The following is a 17635-nucleotide window of genomic DNA, read 5'->3' as shown; positions in this document are numbered from 1 at the left end:
ATACAAGAAAAGGCGTATATCAAAAAAATAACGGACATTTGCAAAAAATACAATACATCTAAAAGTAGATAACATAAGCTGTGAATGACATAAGTAGTCCAAAGAGAACCACTCTATGAAAACAGAATAATCAGTGGAGACTCTTGTATCATACAAAAGTGGCAAAAAGTGCTTAAAGATTCATGTAAATATCCACATGTGTAACATCAGCTTAACAATACAGGCTGAAGTTGTATAATAATCCCAGAACATGTATGCAGTCCTAAAAGGCATCAAGTGAAGGTAAAGTATTACCAAATGGCCAGGGGTACGCCAAGGTTTCATCTGGGGCTTAATATAAGGAATCAGTCAGATGGGCATGAACTTAATTTTAATAATGGGAAGTGAATAATTATTTTTTTTTTGGGTTGGCACAAGTCCTCAATAAACCCTTAACGACCACGGAAGTATATTTACGTCCATGGCCGGCTCCTGCGCTTAATACCTGGTGGGTCCCGTTGTTATCAGCAATCAGGACTCACAGCTAATACCGGACATCGCCAATCAGGCTGATGTTCGGTATTAACATTTTAGACGCCGCGATCAAAGTTGATCGCAGCGTCTAAAATGGGAGAAAACACTTGCCGGTTAGCTCAGCGGGCTGTTCGGGACCGCCGCAATGAAATCGCGGCATCCTGAACAGCTGTGAGGACAGTGGGAGGGCGCTTACCTTCCTCCTCGCTGTCCGATCGGTGTTCTATTGCCCCAAGCCTGCCATGCAGGCTGAAGCAGCAGAGCACCAATAACACTGATCAATGCTATGCTATGGCCTAGCATTGATCAATATATGCAATCTAAAAATTGCATGTAATAGTGCCCTATGGGGACTGTAAAAAAAAAAAAGTGATTTAAAGGGAACCAATCATCAGATTTTACCCTATATAACGCTTGGCAAAGCGTTATATAGGGTAAAACCTTTATTTTCACCATTCCCGGGTATTCACCATTCCCGGGTATTTTTGGGGTATTTTTTTAAAGCAGTACAATAAAACGATACTCATGTTTACATGATTTTCTTTTAATCGTATTGACAGACAGAATATATAGAACATGTCAGTTTTACCATAAAATGTACACGCTACACACTCTGAGCCTTCAGAGCTCACAAAGGTGGGTGCGCAATGATAGGTTGTGGGGGTCCCCAGCGGCGGGATCCCCGCGACCAGACATCTTATCCCCTATCCTTTGGATAGGGGATAAGATGTATTAGGGCCGGAGTACCCCTTAAATGACCAGGTTCTTTTTTTCTTTTTTAATTTGACTGGGTCTCTTTAAATAGCAATAACCTTAGAAAGCTTTTTCTGAGCAGAGCGATTATGAAAGTTTTTTGTGACTTATTATACTTTATATAACTGGTGCATTTTTGTTGACACATGCAGCACTTTTTCTGAAAAACTCCAAAATATTGAGAAAAACTTGAAAATTTCTGGCGTTTCAAATTTCTTTATATGGTGTGCACTGTGCGGTAAAAGTGATGTTATATTTATTCTGTGGGTCAGTACAATTATGGCGATACCTATATTATATAGCTTTCTATGTTCTTTTTCCTTTTCTGAGCAAAATAATTTTTCTGCCACGGCATTCACCGTGTGGGATAATTTACATTATGGTTTTATAGTACACGCCATTACGGACGTGGCAATACCTATTTTGTATATGATTTGTTTTTGATGACAATACAGGGTTTTATTGGGAAAGGGGCATTTTTTTTTTTACACTTCATACATGTATTGAATGACATTTTATTTTTCACTTTTTACAGGTTATACAGCCGACCTACGATAATTTCAACATGCGATGGCCTTTCAGAGGCCATTGCATGTTGAAGGCAGCATCAACATACGATGCTTTTGTATGTCGGGGCCATCGCATAAACGGCTATCCGGTAGCGCTGACTGCTTCAGCTGCCACCGGATAGCCATTTACGGTGCCCCGTGTGCTCCGGTGATGGTCTCCTACCTGTCCTCGGGGCTCCGGCGCATCCTCTTCAGGATCCCCTCCATCGCCGGCGCTCTCCATCATCGTCATCATGTCGCACGCACGCCGTCCCGTCATCCAATAGGAGCGGCGTGTGTGCGTAGTGACGTGATTACGGCTGACGGAGAGCGAGGATCCCGAGGAAGCAGAGATGTTCGGAGCGTCGGGGGGCCACCATGGGGACGCGGCAACAGCGATGGAGGGCAACATCCAGGGCAGCAGTGACGGTCCGGAGCGGTGAGTACAGCTTCCTATACTTTACATTGCACGGATCCCTCAACATACGATGGTTTCAACAAACAATGGTTCATTTGGAACGGATTACCATCGTATGTTGAGGGACCACTGTACTATGCTGCAATACATTTGTTTTCCACCGGAGTACCCCATTAAGGCTAAAATAGGCTTTGTCCTTAAGTGGTTAAGTTACAGCTGTCTCAGGTTTCAATTGTTTCAACACGTATGTTTTCCTGGGCTCCTGTAACCTAAAACCACATTTCAAAGACATTGGCACAGACCCTGCCATTATGCAGTGTATATGACTGGATGAAAGATTCAACCAATCAGTATAGGCATTGCACTGGGAAAACACAGATATTGTTATAGTTTATGTACGGATTGGCTGTCTAGTAACGCTTTTCTACTGTACTACACAGATGTGTTTAAGCACAAATTCGGACTGTTAAAGGGATACTCAGCACCTATACATCTTATCCCCTATCCAAGGCATTGCAGCGTTCCAAGCACAGAAGCTTCCCAATTGCGGCTGTGTACTAGCCATCATGCCTTCTTCCATAGAATGGAGAGGGCATGGCACGGTGTCACGAACACAAAACGCTGCAATGCCGGCCCACGATCAGAAATCTTATTCCCTATCCTTTGGATAGGGGATAGGATGTATAGGGGCTGAGCACCCCTTTAACTCTACTGCATCTGTATTTGCATAGACTTACATAAGAGGTACAGAGGTAGTAGAATTTACAGTCAGTCACTGGGGAATATTTATTAAATACTGTCCAGAAGTTTCTTCCAGTTGCCCAAAATAACTAATCATATATCTTCTTTCATTTATAAAAGAATCTTAAAAATTAAAGCAGCAATCTGGTTGCTATGGGCAACTGCTCCACTCTTCCTCTACACAGGTTTTGATAAATCTCCCCAATAGAGCATTTACCCACCAAGTCTGACTTACCTCTGCTACATTTGTGGTTGGCTCTTTATTTGTGCCAGGATGATTGCTCCTTTGAGCAAGAGGTTAAGGCAGCTCCGTTATCTTTGTTGTTATTTTCTTTAAAATAAATTTTTACTTATATTGGCTTAGCATATTTGGGACTTTGGAACCAACTACTAAGTTTCTTCAAAGCTGTGGTCTGAAAGAGAACCGATTATAAGTTGTTTGGGCAGCATAAAACTGGTGCAGGCAGTACTTGTGTTTTCAGAGTGATAGAAAAATGATTTCAGAAAAAATATTGTAACATGTGGGACCAGTGTATATTGCAGGGGTACTCAACTATTTTTAGTGAGGGTCCGCTTATCCAGGTCTGCCATCCGGTGAAGGTCCGAGCTGAACGCTAAGGCCTGTGAGTGGCCTCGGTGCCAAACAAGCAACTGAAGTGCGGAGGATGTATGACCTGAATACTGCCACACACTGTACCCCTGAATATAATACTGCCACACACTGTACCCACTAAATATAATACTGCCACACTGTACCCCTGAATATAATACTGCCACACACTGTACCCTCTGAATATAATACTGCCTCACACTGTACCCTCTGAATATAATGCTACCACACACTGTTCCCTCTGAATATAATGCTACCACACACTGAGCCCCTGGTATATTACTACTACACACTGTACCCCTAAATATAATACTACCACACACTGTACCCTCTGAATATAATAATGCCACCCACTGTACCCCTGAATATAATACTGCCACACACTGAGCCCCTGATATATTCAGAGGTACAGTGTGTAGTAGTAATATAATACTGCCACACACTGGGCCCCTGGTATATTACTACTACACACTGTGCCCCTGAATATAATACTACCACACACACGTGCCCCTGAATATAATACTACCACACACACTACCCTCTGAATATAATAACGCCACCCACTGTACCTCTGGTATTTTATTGCCACACACTTTACCCCTGAAAATAATTCTGTCATACACTGTACCCCTGAATATAATACTGCCATGCACTGGGCCCCTGGTCTATTACTGCCATATACTATGCCCCTGGTATATTACTCCCACACACTATTCCCCTGCAATATTACTGCCACACGCTATGCCCCCAAATACATTTTCGACAAACACTGTGCCCTGTACCGACTAATTGTACCTCTGTACCCCAAATAATTGATGCCACTGTGCCCCAAATAATTGATGCCAATGTGCCCCCAGAATTAATTATGCAACTGTGCACCAAAATTATTTATGCCACTGTGCCCCCAGAATTAATTATGCCACTATGCCCCCAGAATTAAGGATACCACTGTGCCGCACAAAATTAGTGATGCCGCTGTGTCCCCAGAATAAGTGATGCCGCTGTGCCCCCAGAATTAGTGATGCCGCTGTGCTTTCCCCAACCCATCCATCCACAGTCCCCTCACCCCCCCCAACCCATCCATTCTCCTTCCCCCCCAACCAATCCATCCAGTCTCCTCCCCCCCCCCCCCCCCATCCATTAACAGTGTCCTCAACCTCCCCCCCCCCCCCCAACCCATCCATAGTCTCCTCACAAACACACATTCCCCATCCTTCCATCCATGCAGTGGCGTCTCCAGCATTCATATTTAAGGGGGGCACATGGTGGGCCAGTGACAAGGGGGGGGGGGGGGGGCAATTTTAAAATGTATGTGTGTGTATATAATATCTCAAATAAATATATATATATATATATATATATATATATATATATACACACACACATACACACTGTGCAGAATATGTTTAATTTAAAAAATGTAATTTAAAATCTTCATATATTCTTGTTGCACAATGATTTTTTTTTCCATTTTTGCCGTAGATTTTTGGGGAAAATGACTGATGTCACTACAAAGTAGAATTGGTGGTGCAAAAAATAAGCCATCATATTTTAGATGCAAAATTAAAGGGTTATGATTTTTAAAAGGTAAGGAGGAAAAAACAAAAGTACAAAAAACAGAAAAACGCTATGTCCTTAAGGCGTTAAAACTTTTGGACACTACTATCAACTTTGATAGCGGCATCTAAAATGTTAATGTCGGACATCAGCCTGATTGGTGATGTCTGGCATTAGCTGAGGGTTCTAGCTAATGATTTATACAACACAGTGGGAGCAGGCACTGTGCGTACACATACGCCTTGTGTCCTTAGGTCTCATTTGCACGGATGGATCCCCAGCATATTTTACGCTGCGGATCCGCCAACAATGGACCCTACAGTGCTGCCTCTATTTGTGCCTGCTCATAACGACAATCCTCCGCTACGAGCTGCAAAAATTGCGCGATTTTGCCAAAAATTGTTCTGGTAATGTGACCTGTTGGTGACCTGTGGACACTGAAGGAGGGAAATTGACCCCACTGGACTGCTACTATACACATCACCCATCCCCAGGATGTACTGCTGATCATGGGGGAGAGAGGGAGGACACGGGGACATCACTCACCCTCACATGAAGCTGCTCTGTGTTCCGTGGATGAAGTAATGGACCTGCTGTGGCAGCATAATGTATAGCAGTCAGTGCTGCTCCCCCTGCGCTCCTTATAGGCAGCGATTTTAACCCTGGACTCGCTGCTACTTGTTGCGCTGCTGCGGCGGTCTTGCTACCCTGACACTGCTCTAACTACTAGTGCAGCGACCTGACATGTTTTGTGGCCTGCAATTAATAAAGGGGAGATCTAGCCGGAGGTCCGGATCTGGACCGCTGTCCACCAGTTGAGTACCCCTGGTATATTAAATTAAAAAACGTCAGTAGGAACTGTACTGTGAACCTCTAACAAAGGAGAGGCAAAGACTATTGGGGAGATTTACCTAAACCTGTCCAGAGGAAAACATGCTGAGTTTCCCATAGCGACCAATCAGATTGCTTCTTTCATTTATGAAAATTTTTTATAAGCAATCTGATTGGTTGCTGTGGGCAATTCAGCAACTTTTCCTCTGGACAGGTTTTGATATATCTCCCTCAATGTACACATGAGCAGCAACTTTGCCTGTGTGCAGCACTGCACTGTGATTGTCTTAGAGCCACGATCAGTAAGGCAAATTACTGTTATTAAATCACACTACTTTTAATGGGAGCTTTAGAGATGGACTCCATTGAAAATAGCAGTATCACTTATTTTTTCATGTTGTGCCAGGTCTCCCAATGAAATCAATGTATGATGTATTTTTTTTTTTTAAAGGATATGATTTCACGCAGAAATCAGCTTTGTTTTAGTGTCAAAAGTTGCATGGTTTTTGGACATGTGAACATGGCCTAGGGGCTTTTTGTTTCCCAGGTATCCTGACTGCACACAAGTGCCATTTCTAATGCTGAAAAAAAAAGATATTTGTTACCTTCTCTTAAACAATACACCATGTTCCTGATCTTGCTATCTGCTCGTGACTAAGATTGAAACCTTGGAAGATGAGACGTTAGAAGACAAAATATTTGAGTATGACACGGATCCGGGTTTTTCCAGTCTCAGAGTGAAAAGAGCAGCATGAGTGAACTTTGGCCGAGAAAGAAATAGATGCCTAAAATATGCTAATATATACAGAGATAAAGCTCAAATAACCAATAAAAATGTAACATGCTGATTCTGAAGTTATAACTAACCCTCCTCTTTGTCAAATGTAAAAAAACAAAATGTACTTCCTGAGTTAAACAGAACTCCTTGGGCAGCTCCTTAGTGAGTATGCTGAGAAGGGAGATATTATACCAACATCCTGTCTGGTGTGAATCCCTTGTGCCGGCCCACAGCATATGCAGAAGTGGTCACTCATATTTTAATGCCTCACCTCAGGCCCTACCTGACAATATGAGCTACAGTAGGAAGCTATTCCAATGAAAACCGGAACATAGGAGATAAAGTGCAGATGCTGCTTTATTTTCTTGTCTGCTCAGAAAGGACTGAAGCTGGTCCATTAACAAGTGGAAGGGGAGGTGGATACAGACTTATTACATAATTCCCATGACATATTTAGTCCTGCAACAGATTAATTTATTACTATAACCGCCGGTAATTTTCTCCAGATGCATCCCAATGTGCTCTAGTTATAAAAAAAAAAAAAAAAAAAAAAAATGAAGATTAGTTACTGCTGCTCATGTATTAACCTGTTAAGGATGGCGGGCATATCCATACGCCCCCGTTTTAAAGTCCTTAAGGACTGAGGGCGTATGGATACACCCGTGGGAATTCCGATCCCCGCCGCTAGCCGGTTGGGGACCGGACCGGGATGCCTGCTGAAATCATTCAGCAGGCATCCCGGCACATCGCCGAGGGGGATCCAAGACCCCCCCCCATGTTGGCGATCGAAGAAAATCGCATGTCAATTCAGACATGCAATTTTCTCCTATTCCGGGCTGATCGGGGCTCTGGTGACCTGATCACCCGGAAAATAGGGATGATCAGAGCCCAGATCATCCTGAGATAGGAGCGAAGTTGCAGTGCTGCTCCTATCCCCTGCCATTAGTCAGAACTGAATTCTGACCAATGGCAGTGCACGATAGGGGGTTGCCATGGAAACCCCCGTTCTGCCCACCCCTGGATGTCGGGAAGAACGGGGAGAGAAGATGGCAGCCTGTACCTGTGCAGAAGATGCCGTGGGGACCGCAGATCATCGCTGGAGACTGCGGAGATCAGCTGCGCAGGTAGGGAAGCGACGGTGGGGGGGGTTTGCGAAAGGAAGGGGGCAGTAAGCGATATTTACTGCTGCCCTTCCTAGTAGAAGCCAAACTGCAACTCCCAGCATGCTGGGAGTTGTCCAGGCTGCCCAAGCATGCTGGGAGTTGTAGTTCTGTAACATCTGTCCCTTCAGATTTTGCAATTTTCATGAAGATTTTGAAAATTGCTGCTATACTTTGAAGCCCTCTAATTTTTTTCTAAAAGTCTATTGTTTATTTTATGATGCCAACATAAAGTAGACATATTGTATTTGTGAATCAACATAAAATTTATTTGGAATATCAATTTTCATTACAAGCAGAGAGCTTCAAAGTTAGAAAAATGCAAATTTTTAAAAATTTTCATGACATTTTGGGATTTTTCACCAAGAAAGGATGCAAGTGACGACGAAAATTTACCAAAATAAAATAGAGTATGTCACGAAAAAACAGTCTCAGAATCAGAATAAACGGTAAAAGCATCTTAGAGTTATTAATGCTTAAAGTGACGGTGGTCAGAATTGCAAAAAAGGGCTCAGTCCTTAAGGTGAAAAAGGGCTCAGTCCTTAAGGGGTTAAAATATGGATGGTAATATTAATACCATCTAGTTAATTGGATTCTCACAGGTTTGGTTTGATACCTACTGCATTCCATTCTCTAACACAATGTAGTTCACTTGATAATGAATTATTATAGGAAACCTTTCACCAGAATTTAAAGTCCAAACCACCACAATGGTACAGGGCCCTTAACTTTTCTTCCTTGCCTTCTAATAGCTAATTACATTTTTTCCACCTATATGAGGCCTTGTTTTTTGCACCACTAATAGTATTTTGTAAGGACATTGTTAATGTACATTTTGTGGTAAAATTTGTAAAGTGCTGAGAACTTTTGAGGGGGTTCTGTTTCTACACAGCACTTCTTGGTAAAAATGCCACATTATCTTTATTCTGTAGGCACATATGATGATTACAGTAACACCCCAAAAATGTAGGTTTATTTTTCCACACACAGGGAATCTATAGTTTTTATCTGTACAATAAGGAGATTCTTTTTGTACTCACCGAAAAATCTGTTTCTCTTAGCCTTCATTGTGGGGCACCTTACAGATGGGTATATGCTCTCGCCACTAGGAGGTGCTGACATTAGGAGAAAAAAAAGTCAGCTCCTCCCTGGCAGGAAATACTCGCCCACTGGAAGTGAGGTAATCTGTTTAATCACAAAGCAGTAGGAGAAGCCAACAAAGAAGCCTGAAGGACCCCGGAAAAGAATCCCGGAAAAAGGGACCATCTTATGCAGAGACTAAACCCACGGTCCATATAGCTACAAGAAAACTGTCGACTAGGAACCAGCCCAGCCAGAACCTTCCGGGGAGGAGGTAAGAAATCAACCTCAAGGAAAACAGAAACAGAGAGAGGGCTAGCCCCGGATGGGAAACAAAAATGGAAAAGGGCACAAAAGAACCCATCCAGAGTTGACCGATCTAAAAGAACATGGTGGAAAAAACACCAGGAAGAGCAGCGGATGCCTGAGCAGAAGGCGAGCACCGAAAGGTGGAGACTAGAAAACCACTGGAAAAAAGAAAGATGGAAACTGGCTCTAGAGAGGTCTGGTGCATAAGAGCCATGACCCAAATATCCGGAGACCTAAAACCACCGTCCCAGGGGCACGCTCTGAGCACCCAGAAGGTGAAATTTGCTCGATTGGTGTAATCCGGATGACCCGAACACCCACTCCCATCCCGGGAGTACAAAGACCCAGAAGGAGACAGACATGGGAACTGGAGGCTCCCGAGTCACTAGGAAGACATACACTGAAGTATAAATGGTCAAGAAGGAGCGGAAGACCCTAAAAAGGAGCATCCCAGAACACCAGAGTGGCCGACATGGGAAATTGGAGGTTCCCGCGTCTCCTTGAAGACTTACACCTGAAGGTGGAAGGAAACCCAATGGCCGCAACACGGTCCGGGAGACAAACTTCCGTGGCGAGACAAGAAGTGCGGTACAGAAAGACCGCCCACAATGGAATCATGGAGAAGTCTGGGCAGGATTGCCACCCCAGCCCATGACCTCAAGCATCACGAAGGCCAAAAGAACCAGGAGGGCCAAGCCAAAAAAGAAGGCATGCCAAAGCAGTCTAAGATAGCGTCCAAGCCAAGGAGACTAACCAGAGTTGGACCCCAGCGATCTGAGAAGACCAGAGCACTCCAAAGCAACATCCCATCAGTACGGGAACGGAGGGAAAAAACAAAAAAGGGAACCTGGCAGAGACTCCCAGGTGCGGGGCACAGGGAGGTCACTCTAGAAGACTGTGGTGTCAGTGTCCCACAACCGACACCATCAAGGGAAGGATAAATCCCAGGGAGATTGCGCAAAGGGATGAGGAGAGAGATGGCTCCATCTAGGCAGAAGATAGCTCTCAGCGAAATAGTCCCCCTAGCGGAGGGGAAAAACAAGGGGTGGTCGGGAGAAAAACCTAGGCACCGACCACGCCAGCTCCCTGATCCCCATACCCCCTGTGAAAGGGGGACTGACAAGTACGCCAGGCACTTGACACCCTACGGCAACAGGGCAAAATGCTGGGCGGACATAGCCCCCCAGGAACCCTACGACAACATATAGAGCTATGAAGGGATCGGAATCCTGGATACAGGTGCTGGGCAAGGAAACCACACACACACACACACACACAGCAACCAACAGCGTTGAAAGGAACACCCCAACGTGGAGAAACCCTGGACCAGATGGGTGCCAGCTGAGCCATCCTAGACGAGTCTAAGGCAACAGAGCAGATGCCTGAGCCACCCTGCACAGGAAAATACCTGGAGGCAAAGGGGGGCCTGAACTGACTGTGTTGCCCCAACAGGCCCCCTGCCAGAATAGAGGTGCTCAACTGTTGCATGACTTCAAAACAAGACCACAGGAAGGCCGGAGGCACACCACACTGACAGAAGGGAGGGCGGACTCTACATGTGCAGAGGACCTAGCATACATAGGAACACAGACATGGTTACCTCACTATAGTAGAGGGGAACCAATCTGCAGACATGCAGGAAACAGCAGACATCCAAAAGACCGGCAGAATGGAAGACACTCGGCACCCAATTCACAACCATGCCCCTAGCAGACCAACGTGGCACTCTTAGAAAAGGGGAACAGAGTGTGCAGCTGTAGCCATGAAAAAGCCATGAAACCTGCAGGAGGCACCCACACCCCAGCTCCTAATGGTGCTACACACCAGGACTGCATGTGGGGAAGGAAACATGCAGACACAATAGGTCCCATGAACCCATAGGCACACTTTGTGGAACTTCACATGGAAGGAGTCACCAGACTGCAGTCACGGGAGCAGCAGGAATGGGGGAGGTGACCTGGTGGATCAGAAAGCCATGCAGACACAGTCTGGCTACATGGCATAGGGGCCATGGCCACACCAGTTCCCACATCCAGAACCACACACTAAAAGTGGGCTACGGGCCTAAAACCATGAGAGCGGCAGGCATGTGGAGAGGGACCTGATAAATGTAGGAAACCCCACGAACCAGCATGTGGCGCATTGCAGAAGGCTCACTAAGCAACATGGGGAGACCCACTCGGAACTACACCTAGGAAGCAGATTATCTGAACATCTGCCACACAGTGGTATGGTAGTTGACCCGTTGTAGCAGTAAACTACGGTGACAGCCATCCGAGCTGACAGATGGAGGATTCCTGAGCACACAGAAACACTCATTCGAACTCTCCCACAGACAGTGGGACACAGGAGTGCGGCCACACTTATGGGCGACTCTGTGGTGCAGGAGACCATGCAGACTAAGGCTGGGTTCACATCACGTTTTAAGCAATATGGGACCACATACGTCCACCACGGTTTTAGGTCCGGTGGGAAAACCGCATACTGGACAAAAATGAGCCGACCGGAGTCAGCGCTTCACTCTGGTCGGCTCATTGAAATACATTACATACGGGCCGCATACAGCAGCGCCCAGTTTTAGCTCCCCCCAGCTGTATGCGGTCCCGTATTGGATAAAACATGATGTGAACCCAGCTTAAGACTGGCTGGCTGTCAGCAGACACTTGTGCCTGCAGGAACTCTTAGACAGAGTCCTCACACCAACAGTGAGGTACAGGAAGCCACAGCTATGCACGCGGCAGCCCAGAGATGGGACACAGACAGCGGCAGAAACTGTGCAGACAATGGTCTGGCGTAATGAGTGGCCCTCCAGGCACTGGTGATAAAGGGGACACAGTCAGATAGGCAATAACTGTGCCCCTTGACGCATGTGGAGAGGCAGTGAAGCCATGAACAGAATCCCTGTCACCCTGGGAGATCAGGGGAGGCTTAGCCATGGATTGTATCTCCCTTGCCCTGAAGAGGGTCCAAAGGACACGCCAGGTCACTCCTCTGGACAGCTAGCAGGAAAAGCAACAGGCGGCAGAGAAAACCATGCAGTTTTGCACCATGCAACCACTGTCTGGCTTACTGGTATGGGTCCATGTAGACAACGGGACACTCCAGCGGTCACCTTGCACTAGTAGTGGGATACCGAAGTCCAGCCGCGGACGCGGCAGTTGTGAGATGAGTGACAGGTGAGACTACTGTCTGGCCCAATGAGAGCAAGTGCAATCCATGGCCACGCAGGGACACTTCCACGGAGACCTCACACTGGACGTGGGGATCTGGGACAGCAGCCGCAGATCTGGCAGCCTGTGGAGGAGGGAATAATGTATGTACACGGCAAGAACACCTGCGGACATGGCAAACCTGTCATGACAACCGGAGGTAGAGGAGAAACAGTCCTGACTGTAACCCTGGTATCTTCGAAGGAATCATGAAATCCCTGGCATGACCCGCCACAGGGAGTCACGTATGTCTCCGACAGAGTGAGAACCCTGGCGAAAGCAGGTATGCCAGAGGCTTACCTCAATTGACTCAATGCAGTGTATCATTTCAGGTTCCATACAGGGTGATTGAGACAAGAAGGGGGCCCCTGTATACAGTCACAGAAAAAAAAGAGCTATGCCTACTCCCCCACCTCCAAAAGAGCAACCAGCCGGGGAGGGGAAATAGAACCCCACTTTACTACTGTAAGGGGGAGGGGGGGCAGGGGATGGAGATATGCACCGAGTCCATGTCCAGCAACAAGGCTGCCGGTACCTGTAAGGTAAGGATGGTGGAGCTATGTCTTCCCCCCCCACCATAAAGGCTGCTGGTGAGGAGATAATATAGGAGTGACGGGTCCCGCCCTGAAGGAGAGATGATGGGGGCGGAGCAAAGCGGGTGGGAGAGGGAAAGCAGTGGTGCCTGGCTGGGAAGGGTCCTGATGGTTGGAAGAGACTATGGCCCTGAACCAGGGAGTCAGAAGAGGGATACAGCCTCTGACATCCCTGGTAGTACTGAAAACCCCTGCAGCGCCAGTCCGGAGAGCTCGATGCGGGGAGGAGAGGCGCGGAGCTAAGCTCCGTAAGGGGAGGCACAGGTCCTTCCCTGTTGGGCGCTCTGAAGGCAGAGCAGGGAGAGAATCTCCCCACAGTTGACCCCCAGGTTTCTGCTTTGAATTCGGGAAGAAGGGAGGGGCGGAGCTGCCTTCCGCCATTATGGCTCCTGCCGGCCAGCACAGCGCTGGAGGAGCCGAGACTGTGGCGCAGTAAGTACAGGGAGCAGCCGCAAAAGCCGGTGGCTGCCCTGAGACAGAACTGACAGGTGAGACTACCATTGAGAGTCCAGACCCCATTAAAGATTGGGCAAATGACCCCTTAAATTGCCCTCACAAGAGCTAGTCTATAAGTGACTGCCCTAAAAGACACCAAGGGAGCATATGAACTCCATAATTCCTGTGCGGGAAGGGAGGAACTCACCTGTGGACTCCATCTTCATATACTCACCTAAGATGTCTTCAGCTAGCTTTTAAGTCACCTGCATCATGTCAGGCTGAGACAGCGGGATGAGCAGGGAAGATAGGGGGACCTGGACCCAAGGTGCAACACCAGGTGCTGGCCATTGGCGGGAAGGGGTTAACGATCCATACTTTTAGCCGCATATGGGGGAACAGGTAGCGCCATGCTCCTGAACCCCCTCCTGAAAAAAGGAAACAAAAGGGAGTAAAGAACCTAACTAAACAGCCCTTAATAGAAAATAATGAAAAAAGACCAGGTATGGGGAGCTCCCAAGACTTGTGTTTTGCCTCTTACTGACACTAGCTAAAACGAATTCTCACTTCCAATGGGCAGGTATATCCTGCCAGGGAGGAGTCGACTTTTTTCGTAGTGTCAGCGCCTCCTAGTGGAAAGAGCATATACCCATCTGTAAGGTGTCCCCCAATGAAGAGCAATATTCAAATTTGTTGCTTAATTATTGCTTTTGCTTATTTTTACCCATAGCCCAGCATTTGAGCAGTGTTATTTGTGCTCCATTACAACAGGCTGCTGAAACTGCCTGCAGCACCAAACGGAAAATAAGAAGGCTGAGGTAGGAATCCTCTGCACCTCTCAGATGATCGAAACACCACGATTTTGCCACAGTAGTACGGATCAGCTTTACTGTGCTATCGTCACTTTGTTCTTGGCATTTTATAAGCCGCTGATCAACTTTGATTGCGGCATCTAAAGGGTTAAAGCCGGACACAGACCTGTCCAGCATGGACCACAGGCCCTGGCTGTTAATAGCAGCCAGAACCAAATGTGTATGAAGCGAGTGCAGCTCCTGAGCTCGATTTCTAGATCTTCCCAAAAGACTTCCCTGACTGTGCCGTATATATGGCGGCAGTTCTTAAAGAGTTAATATTTTTACTATGCTCTTAGTTATACCTGTTGATAAGAAGAGTAGAAAATCAACTATTCACACACAGTAGTATAATTACCCCAGAATAGTCAGGCATGGCTACCTGTCTCAACAATCACACACTCCCTGCTAAAAAGTATAATTGACATTTTAGAGGGTCCATTGCCACCATATGCTGTCACCTGGTGCATACGCAGTGAACAAATAAAGTCGGTTCCGAGCACTTCAAGCGTTCCTGTGCAAAAACCAGAAAAAGGGAGGCAGAGAGACCAAGATTTTAGTGGAAACCTTATCTGCGGAGACATATTGCTCCACCCAGATGGCTAGTCTGGGGTAACTATCATACAGCACACAGTTAAAAGCTCATTTTCTGCACTATTCCTTATCAGATATAACTAAATATAGCCTTGGAAAAATCTTAAAGGGGTACCGGTTTCAAGTCTTGCACGGTTTACTTCATTTTAGTCACTGGCCCGATATTTTATTTGTTCCGGAGTTATATTACACTAGCGTGAATAGTTTCCTTTAAATCCTACCTTATGTTTATGTCGGAAGATTAGTAGTTTCTGTTGTATCCAATTGATGGTGACCACATATTTTTTTATCATCCACGTCCATGTTTGGTTTGTAATGTGTCCAGAGTGGGTGTTACTGTGTTTTGCGCTATGCCTTTTTCTTTTTCGTTCCCCCCCCCGTTGAATATTCATACTGCTTGCGGGCGCTCCTCCTTTCCCGGTTTCTTGGCCTTACCCCTAAATGTGTTGATTTGCTGTTTCTTTTCCAAGACGATTGGCCACAGCGGCGCAGACTTGCGCTGGCAAGGTAGAATGACCAGGGCAGCATGAAATGAAAATCACGCCCCGAAATGCAAACCCAGGGGCGTATCATAGGCAGCAATAACTAGGATAATAATGGCAACATTCTATGAATAATTCATTAGGAAGGGCGTGAGAGATTAGCCCAGACAAGCCCAGGTGGACGTGATAACATTACAACAGGGCCGGACATGTTACCTGTCAGGCAGGTGCAGGTTTGCCTGGAAACTGTAGTCCTAATGCCGTTAAACACAGGAAGTCAAGGAGCGACTAAACAGTAACCCAAAACTAACAGGGTGCGCAACAAAAAAAAAACAAAGCCAGCACGAAGAAGGGGAAAAGAGGATAGAACAGAACACAGCCACAGTAGGAAGGTAGGATAGCAACGGACTACCCCTTTAAATAGCCCCAAGACATGGTGGTTTAAACATGAGGAAAAAAAACAGATGACAGGTTGCCTTATTTTTGCCCAACTGCAGCTAAATGAAATCTGTTTTCCACCAACTTCCATTACTGAAGGCATCACTTACCAGTTTCTAGAAATAACCTTGTAAATTTTAATACCACAACTTAGAACTTGCAGATCTTAACAAGGCTAAGATTACAAATGTATGAATTTTCAGAAATTCTAATATATATATATATATATGTGTGTGTGTGTGTGTGTGTGTGTAAAAAGTTTAAATATTGGATATATATACAATAACACATAAGCACAAAGGAAATTTGCACACACAAAAGTAAAAAAAAAATTTCGGATGCAAACAATACATCATATGTTTTAAAATACAAAATGTATTTCAAATAGTACATGATAACTCTACTCAACATAAAATATTTTACAAGACCAACAAATTCCAAAACACAAAGTAAGTTTCTGATTTTAAATGTTGCAGTGAGCAGAGGCTAACAGTAAACCAATGGGGAGGAGCCCATTTTGTACATTTTTCTTATCAAACTTTTCAAATCAGCACAGGGAAGGAACAAAAAACCATCCAATTCATTAATATAAATGTGGAGTCAAACATCCCATGACAGGTTGCTGGTGATAGGGATTTTAGTTTAGAGGTACAGTACATAAAGAAATGTTTGTAGTTTTAAAATTGCCCATAAAGTGTCGCTGTTTAACAAATAATTAGACATTCTACTTTCCTTAATAAAAAACAGGGTAACAAGTGGGGAAATTTAGAATGATTGTTTTACATTTCGTCATACACTGAGGGGTACATCTTTCAACTTTAGTCCTTTAAAACTTGTGTCAGATGTACCTCCGTGTGCTTAGAACAGACCTTTCAACAAAGCTTAGCACAATATTCTTAATGTAGTAAGAGTACTATGCCTTAACTTATCAAATGATTGGTGCAGTTTCCTAGCACGACAGTCCAATCGTCTCCAAGACACAATGTATGTACTCCATAGGAAATCAATACGTTTATCTTACACGTTGTGTGGTCATTTGGACACCTTAATAACTGATCAATCACTTCATTGATGCTTTGGCCAGGCATAGTGGAGTAAAGTAGATAGGCAAAGCAAGTCTGTAATCAGCTCCAATAATACAGTATATAATTGTACTAAGAGCCACATGAGTGAAAGACCCCTCAATGCATTATATGTAGATATATACAAAACTTCCCTGCACTAACAATGTGGAGCAAACACAGGAAGCGCAAAGCAGAGTTGCAAATAAACAAAATAGGTTTAAAAAAAATAAAATAGAACAAGTCTCTTCTTGATCTTGAAAGATGTTATTTACTTGCTTGGTTTTGGAGGCAGGAGTTAGGAGCATTCACAGTTTAATGCAAAAAGCACAGATGAATGAATGAAATCCTGTAGTTGCTGTCAGGCAGTTTTGCGCAAAGGGGAATATAGAAAATGAAATTAAAAAAGAAAAAAAAAAAAAACACAGTTCATCTGGTTAAAAAAACAGTCTCTCTCTCCTCTTCAGGGTTCATAAACCCAATGTAATCTGCCCATCTTAATCAGATTTGTGGCAATAGAGGTCCTTAAGTGCTTTCAGTTCTTCGATCAATGTTTTGTTTTGATTTTCCAGGACAGCTACCCTGTTCTCTAGGCATTTTACATATTCTTTCTTTTTCCGGCGACACTCCCGAGCAGCTTCCCTAAAAGTACAAATGCAACCATGTTCCCGTCA

At 45.1% G+C, this 17635-nt stretch overlaps 1 protein-coding gene across 2 annotated transcripts in view; it reads right to left on the bottom strand.

The window, feature by feature from the left end:
- Nucleotides 1-16255: 16255 nt before the first annotated feature.
- Nucleotides 16256-17635, bottom strand: part of CREB1 (cAMP responsive element binding protein 1) — a 106551-nt gene continuing 105171 nt past the window's right edge. For both annotated transcript variants that reach the window (XM_056537136.1, XM_056537135.1), the window contains one exon: nucleotides 16256-17603. In XM_056537136.1, the coding sequence (XP_056393111.1) occupies nucleotides 17459-17603 (145 nt within the window). In that variant the 3' untranslated portion in view covers nucleotides 16256-17458. The remainder of the gene's footprint in view (nucleotides 17604-17635) is intronic.

The sequence above is a fragment of the Hyla sarda genome, chromosome 8 (assembly GCF_029499605.1).
Source record: "Hyla sarda isolate aHylSar1 chromosome 8, aHylSar1.hap1, whole genome shotgun sequence".
NCBI lineage: Eukaryota > Metazoa > Chordata > Amphibia > Anura > Hylidae > Hyla > Hyla sarda.
Note: the sequence above shows the minus strand (reverse complement) of the source record. Positions and strands in the feature narration are given on the sequence as shown.